The 8,265-nt window shown below is 34.6% G+C and overlaps 1 protein-coding gene across 1 annotated transcript in view; it reads right to left on the bottom strand.

Moving 5' to 3' along the window:
• Positions 1 to 7,926, bottom strand: part of LOC117104794 (short transient receptor potential channel 4-associated protein-like) — a 22,993-nt gene extending 15,067 nt beyond the window's left edge. Inside the window, exons 1-5 of the mRNA XM_033245641.1 lie at positions 7,530 to 7,926; positions 7,167 to 7,340; positions 3,811 to 3,918; positions 3,283 to 3,340; positions 2,370 to 2,422 (exon numbers count right to left, since the gene is read on the bottom strand). Coding sequence (XP_033101532.1) covers positions 2,370 to 2,422; positions 3,283 to 3,340; positions 3,811 to 3,918; positions 7,167 to 7,340; positions 7,530 to 7,703 — 567 coding nt within the window. The 5' untranslated portion in view covers positions 7,704 to 7,926. The remainder of the gene's footprint in view (positions 1 to 2,369; positions 2,423 to 3,282; positions 3,341 to 3,810; positions 3,919 to 7,166; positions 7,341 to 7,529) is intronic.
• Positions 7,927 to 8,265: the final 339 nt, after the last annotated feature.

The raw sequence follows: 8,265 nt of genomic DNA, 5'->3' as shown, positions 1-8,265 counted from the left end.
GTCTACCACATTATTTATTCACACACACACTTCTCCTTACAGAGGGAAGTACAGTCATTTACAAACAAGAAAGTGGAAGTTTTACACAACTTTTCATCTGAACAAAAACTCAAAAAGGAACTACTTTCATCTAATCACATTTACTGTCTTCCCAATATTTAAATTTAGCAATGCATATATCGATAATGGTTTAAACAGATATCTCTAAATATTTCATCTATAAAAATACTACTGTATTTTGATTTTTATGTTCATGTACCAACATCGATATTTTGCCACTTACAGAAAGGTTAAACACATTCTATGAATCTAATTATATTAATTTTGAACCTATGTAACATTTCATACTCATTTTTCATCACAGAGGCCATTAAGAACATAACATTGGTGTGACTAGAAAAAGCTTTGGATTGCGATATAATAATAGTAATAAATAATAATTCTGGATTTATATAGCGCCTCACGTTGACACAACCTCGAGGCGCTTAACAGAAAAAAAAAAAAAAAAAAATTAAGTTCAAATAATTGGTTTGATGATTATCAATAAATGTTATTACAATGCTTTGGTAAATTGGAATCATTTCAAGGCCTGTAACTTTCCTATTCATCCCAAATCCTTTCATTTTTCTTTCCCTTTTGCTTCTCGTCTTTCTTCCTTTCCCTTCAAATGTTCCTGATCTTTACTTTTCTTTACCTTTCTTATGTTTCCTCATCTTATCTTTCACATTCCTTTCTAAGATTCCTTATCTTTCCTTTCATTTTCTTTCTTATAATTAGTATTTGTCTTTCAAATTTCATTCTTATATTTCTTATCATTTCTTTTCCTTTCTAATGTTTCCATGTCTATCTTTCCTTTCTTTTCTCTTCTCATGTTTCCTTATCTTTCCTTTTCCTTATTCATCCTTAGATGGGGAATAGAGGTAAGCTATTTTTGATCATCTAATAGCAATTCCCCATTACTAAAATATAGATTCCCTAGGTTCCTTTTCCCCCACTGTCGCTTTTCATAAACTTTGATCTTTCCCTAAGTAAATTCACACAATTGCTGTTTAAATATTGTTTTAAACAGTTAAAACAATAAAGATAAAGATAAAAAAAAAAGATAAAGATAAAGATTTCGTAAATAAATTAAATGATTAAAAACCAACAGTGGTTGCTTTAAAAAAATATTAAATCTACAGAAGCATAAGGCAATAAGTACCATATTTATTTGAATAAATGCCTCCCTCGAATAAACACTCCACTCAAGAGCCTCAAATTGGAAAAAAACACCTCACTCAAATAATGCCCCAGGGAGTTTTTATTTTCCTCAAATATACGCCCCCTAAAACTCTAATGTAACGCAACATCTTTACATTTTGTAAATGTAACATGGTTGGGATCAATAAATTTTTTTATGATCACACAATAACACAATATGACGGTTAATGTGTTGTAGTCCAACATTTACTTTACAGTGAAATTAAGGGTACTTATTCGAATAAACACCCCCTCATACACCCTTCTCAACAATAAACACCCCAGGCATTTTTTTGAATAAATATGGTATTTGTATTTTGAACATCTGATAAAACACCTGACTACCATACCAACGTTGTACTAGTACTGTAATGGCATTGAGAAACATGGATCTAGCATTGTAATAAAACATTAGTGTTATGCAAATAGCCTATTATGGAAAACTATGTGGGTGGTTCAATTTTTATTTTAATAGCAATAGCAGAAATTATGTACAATGCAATACATCTCATTTTGCAGTAACATACAAATTGTTAACTTGAGCAGAGAAATTACTGAATTTCAAAAACATGACCATGAACAGACATTAATATTTAAGTAACTTCTTTCCTTCCATGAATCCATCATCTAACATGGAATTATACTAAAAAGAGAACCTACATTATAACGTTTGTACAAAAACATTCATGAACAATAGAAACATACAATAGAAAGAAGGTACTGTATGGAATTGCAACTGTAAAGAAGGTAACCAAAAGAATTATTGAATATGTTCCAAATAGCGTCATGTAAAGATTCGTAATATAATTCGTACTTAAGTACAGGCTGCATTTGTATACAGTATACAGAGCAGAATATATTTTTTCACACATCTAAACATGCAGTGCCTTTGATTTTTACTTCGGCTTAGTGATATTGGTGCATTATTATTATTATTATAACCACTTGTAACCATTTGTATTTATTCCTTCAGTTAACTTAATCAACTGAATGACCTATTATTTCAACATGTTTATTACATGTGTTTACCAGTAACTGAAGGTTTACCTTTGCAGACCAAAGTTATAACTACTACACCTAGTTATATAACAACTACTATATTCTAGAAATTTTTCAGAAAATTAACCTACTGTCAGACACATGTGATGAAGTGTATCTAAGCAAACATGCCTCCAATCAGCCTCTGCGTGTTAAGAGAAAAACAAGATTAAAATACATGAGTAATAATCATCAGTTTATTACAGCAGCAAATTGTAACAACAGTGGCTTTACGAGACAAGGAAGGTAGCAGGGGGCACACAGGATTTTTAAATTATTTTTGTAGGCTGCAACAAAATACTGACAGGCTGCATGTGGCCCACGGCTGCCCTTGGAACACCTGTGCCCTAAATGGCTAAATGGTTAAATGGTTATTTACTCGTATGTTAAAATGAAAAAAAATAATTATCATACTATTTGGCTTATAATTTCAAAAATTTGGTAAAAATGGAACAAAATGAACTGGTTTGATCAATGTTTTAAATGAGTATTTTTTTTTTTATTTTTTTTTTGCAATTGAATTTTATACGCTTTTGATGATCGAAAATGTAAATATGTCTGCTTCTATATGTAACAGAGCGTGGCAACAAGAACTTTGTGCTTTGCATCATTTACACCGCCAACTCCTATGGAACACATACTCAGTAAGAAACAATTCTACAATATAACTACTACTAGTCAATGTTTGCATCTACCAGCACTGTACACCTCTATTATAAGGGGTGGAGAAAAACAATTGGTAGTTAAAATGCCTTGTCCAAGGACACAACACAACAAGCCTGCCCGCACCCCCTATAAGGTTGAGAGATTGAAATATAAACTGCTGTACCAACCACTCCCACATACCACATAACTGATCTAATCACTGAGTATTACCTAAGAGGACTGTGTAAATATACACATACAGAAGATTATCTATCAATTGTGCTCGTTAATTACACAAATGACTATGTAGTATGATGTAATAATAATTGACAATTAAGTCCACAACGATTTCCACCTTACCTTTGGCTCTTTTGCTCACAGGATTACTTTGCATTCTAAGTAGGATGTCAACAACAATCTTAAAAATAATAATACAAAAATTAAACCAAAATTTTGTCATGCCCTGTTCATGAATATTTTCTATGGCAAATATCTATGATCGGCCTATTAATATTGGCATCATCACACCCATATTTAGGCAGATCAAAGGTACTTTGTTACATATAAGTTTAGATGTTAAAAATTAATGACAGAATGAAGTAATAAAGCTTAATTTTATTAACCGTCTCAAGTCTTTAAATGCGAAAATTACTTATGTATTTATTTATTAGTAAAATCATTTCATCTCTGGAATTTGATTTTAAATTTCAAAAGATACGTGGGGTTTTTTCTTGGATTTGTCAACATAGAGGGAGGCCCAAACAAAACCATACCTTGGGTATTTAACCGAGGAAAGAGCAGTACGTGAAGTTGGGCACAAAGCAGGGCGTCGGCTTACACTTGAGGAACAACGGTATTAGTATTTTACATTATAAAGCATTGATTTACCTGTACACCACCAAACAAGTCAAACATTTCAGCATTTACAACTTTATTCTCTTTGAAGCATCCCAATGCATCTTGAAAACCTTCAACATTAAGCAGATCTACAATGTCCTAAAAAAAAATTTCATCAGCATTAAAATAAGGTCGCAGGTTTGCAAACAAGCATGAATCTCCCGGAAAATGATCTCTTGCATATTCACGATATTTTCATGTTTTTACTACAATATTAATGTATTAATACAGATACTGCTAGGTTGGTCATGTGACGTATAGTGGGTATAAATTGTACAGGCAACGCGAGTGACGTTTTGTAATAAGAATTCACCTGTAAAGTACATATGATGTTAATGTTGGTTGATACATTACCAATTTATTGGAAATTGAATTTTGTCATATTCGTTTGCTAATCTACAGCCTGTTTAGGTACGTCTTTGATCCGCAAACTGCGATCCTCACAAGTTACTATTTCTAGGCTAGCTAAGGTTTTCGAAGGATCACAAATTCCAAAGCATACAAAGCACAGCAAATGCTAGAATAAGTAAATGACAATCAAATTTCCTTTTCTTGCCAGTTATTTTTCACATTAATAGTGGGCGGTTGTATTCGCAAACCTAACATTACTGTTTCCTATACTTTCACACTGATCGCACTGTAAACAATGAAAGGCCAAAGAACCAAAGAACTTAAATAGCAGAAGAATGAGCTGCTCCGCGTATTTGCATTAAAATCGATAGAACATTCACCCTCCTGCGGTTACAGTAAAATTTGAACATTTTATTATGTGGAGAAACTAAAGGAAACAAGCGAACAAGAGCAGCGCCTTTACTATTTTTATATAGCGCCGCCGTGTGGTTGCAGTAAAATTGCTTTCCGTGTACCCACAATGCCTTTTGAACGGATATTCCACTATATTGGGAAGCTGCTCTATCTTCTGCTATTTATTATCTTTCACCAAGAATAGTTAAATAAAATTTATGAATGTTAACCCTTTCCAGTCGTATGGCGTCGCGATGACGCCCTTTTTGACCATACTTTATAGCAAGGTGCGTCGTACGTACGCCCTGTATAGCTTTTATGATAAATTTTGTTATAGCTATGCTGCCTTCTACAGGATTGTTTGAGAGTGATGTAGGAGTATTTCTGTAGGGCCTCCTGTATTCAGACCAAATAAAATGCATGCGCCCAGTAAAAACCCGACATTTAGTGTAGATGATGTAATTCTCAGGTTTGGTACAGCCTCAGGCAATGGAAATGGGGCAGACTGGAAAGGGTTAAGAAAGCTCATTTAACAAGATCTGAATAAGTAGCTTCTCCCAACTTGGGGTCCCGGCATGCCACGCAATCAAATGATTCTTGTAATAAAGAATATCATAAATAGTTGATGGTAAGGTGAACAAAAATACTTTTAAACCATCAAAAATAGCTCAATTCTTTAAAAAAAAAAAATGTGTATTGTCAAATCCAACGCTACAGTTGTTTGTTTTATATTAGAAATGAACAAACTGAATGATCACGGTCATGCATGATCAAACAAACAGCTCATCCAATAAAAATAATTCAAGTCATGTATTATGTTCATACATAATGTATTTCGGGTTGGAAAGAAAAAGAGGCATATTACCAGACCAAAATACGGTGTTCAAATCATGTGTGTTTTATAAGACAGTAGTTTTCTTCTATCTGTCTGATTATTCTTAAAAGGCTCATCACTTATGGGAAATTCCAATTTTTACAATTTGATTCTATTCTTATGATTTTTATGTATTTGGCCTTAACCATTAATGTACTAGCAAACATCAGTGGGAAGGGGTAGATAGGAAAAATAATATTTTTATTTTTACAAGCCTAATGCAGGCCTCGAATTTGGGGATTTTATGGGCAAGGCCAAATGGCCTCCGGGGTATGACATGATTTTGAAAGGCACCAAGGCCAAAATTTCAAATATAAAAGGGCACCCAAGGAAAAATTTGATTTAGCCTCAGTACTAATTTCCCGCGAGTGCCTTGATTCGTCGGTAGCCAGGCTAGGCAAGCTAGGCCAAGCCAAGCCTGGCCTAGCCAAGCCATAGTTGTCATGGTAATATGACTTTGTTTAGAGTATTCCATTAATTATCGATTCAATGTTGGAATATACTGCGGCAGTCGGCGATCGTACAAAACAGTCAAATTTCAAGAAGTTTGATATCTTTGTGCTGTTGCTCAGTCCGTCGTCATCGGAGAGGAAGCCACAACTCTAAACTGGCCGCGAGAGCTGCAATGACGCAAGATCGCCCAAAGTTAGCTGTGCAGCAAGCGCATGTTTACAACTATACAAAGGCCGTATTCGACTGGTCGTTCTTTGTTAAACCACGCCCACCTGCACGCAGCGGTAACATCCTACTCAACGAAGACGACCAGTCGAATAGAAAACTTGTAATACTCGACAAAACAAAATGGCTGTATAGTTACCGCGATACACGTTGCGTAATCAAGATTGCTTCAACTTGTGGTAGTATGGGTTTTTCGTTAAAAAAAAAATATTTTCATCCAGTTTTTTTTTTTATTCTGTTTGCCTACAATAATTATTTGACTCCATGTGGGTAAATATTATAATGTTTATTTTATGAAATTTAATCAAAGTTATATTAACGCAAATGTTGTTAATTAAAAATCACCAATCGGCCATGTTTCTCTTTGGTCACGTGGGTATCAACACCACACATGGAAATTCTCTCATGTTCTGTTCTGTCACTGCAACCTGGCTTAGGCGACCTACGTTTTTGGCTTTCGTGTTTTCTTTCAAGATTTAAACGTTCTTACTTAGATTTATTCTACGTGTCAAACGATCTATATTAAGCATCGTGAGGGCACCGAGGCCAAGGCTTCAAAAGGGCAGGCAAGTAGTGGTCGTCGTCGTGCTTCATTTTTCAGGGGCACCAAGGCCAACTGGGAGGGCACCGTCGGCAATGGCCGCAGTTAAATTCGAGGCCTGCTAATGCAGGCCTACGTCCTAGTACATGTACTAATTAAAATATTATAGCCATTTCATTTTCATATCTGCAATGGCAAATGGCCATAAGCTCATTGCTAGGTCAGCGATGTTGCAAGAATGTTGTTAACTTGATTTGAGCAATAAGCTTTTTGCTTTGGCTGTCGTGATTATTTATAATCATTGAAGAAAATATGACATGAAAACTATTAAATCCGCAACTTGAACAATTCAATATTAAATTATAAAAGATGAAATGCTGATCTGCAGTGATAAGTGGCGATTTTAAAACAATGAAAATAAAGGAAAATTAAAGGAAAAATAATCAAATCTGGTTTCTGTTTCTGTCGGAAAATTTAAATGCGGGAGAACCTTATAATAAATAAACTTGCCTTTAAAACATGAATGCCTTTCCTAATTTCAGTATTGCGTTGTGATTGCGATCTAGAGTTCTTACTAAAAACATTTTCAACAACATTTGCCAGATCATGCACAGTAGTAGCAATGTCTTCAGATACCTCAATGCCAATTCTTCTGTCACAGTCATTTAGAATTTCTTTGGGTATCTGTTAAAAAAAACACACACACATGATGTAGGATAAGCCTAGCCTAGCCTATACCAAACTGCAACAAGCATAGGCCTAGCTAGACTAGTCTGTTGAATTCAAACCAAAGGAAAAAATGCAAAATACGTAATTAAAATATATTCTAATATATTTGTCTATTTCAAAAAATATTTACACTCTAATACCTACCATACTGATGCAGTTGACACCTTTACCAGTTCTCTGTGCATCATAAACTTTGCAGAGAATGTTAACAGGCTGTTTTGAGCGTGAACCTTTCTTTGTGCTAGGGCAGGGTTTATTTGATTTCGGGTCGCGAACGACCGATTTGATGGCCTCGGCAGGCCCAAACACTTTAGCCATTTTCAGTAGGCCTGGTATCGATTAAATGGTTTATTACACAATATACCACTCAGACCATCAATCTATAGTACACTGAACACTTAAAACTACGGCCAGACAACCCAAATTCTAATGTGGCATGTGAAGATGTCCACTCTTTCCACTAACAATCCCGGTAATTAGTAATTACTTCTTTCGTTGACTGGCCTCCGTAGTGAACTCCCTGCTTATAAAAAGATGTCGTGAAATGGAATACACCGCGCCACACGTATTTCACTTCAACCAATCAGGCATATGACTTAACATCATGTGATAGTATTCAATATGCATACATTCTTTAGTAACAGCATGGATATGTTACTTTTTTTCTGCTACATTTAATTATAATTCTATTAATATATTCCTATCAGTTTTGTTATCATATTAAGAGAACAAGAAACCAAAGAAGACAACGAAAACGGTGGAGATAAAATCCGAAACAGAGGATACCACCTTAACTACCAGAGAGAAAAACCAGACATATCTAGGCCTACTTCAACTTATAACTATATAAGATATTAATTCCCACTACAACACTAGCCTA

The sequence above is a fragment of the Anneissia japonica genome, unplaced genomic scaffold (genome assembly GCF_011630105.1).
Source record: "Anneissia japonica isolate Jap-2015-1 unplaced genomic scaffold, ASM1163010v1 scaffold2834_len698180_cov181, whole genome shotgun sequence".
NCBI classification, from domain to species: domain Eukaryota; kingdom Metazoa; phylum Echinodermata; class Crinoidea; order Comatulida; family Comatulidae; genus Anneissia; species Anneissia japonica.
This window is presented reverse-complemented; position numbering and strand designations above follow the sequence as displayed.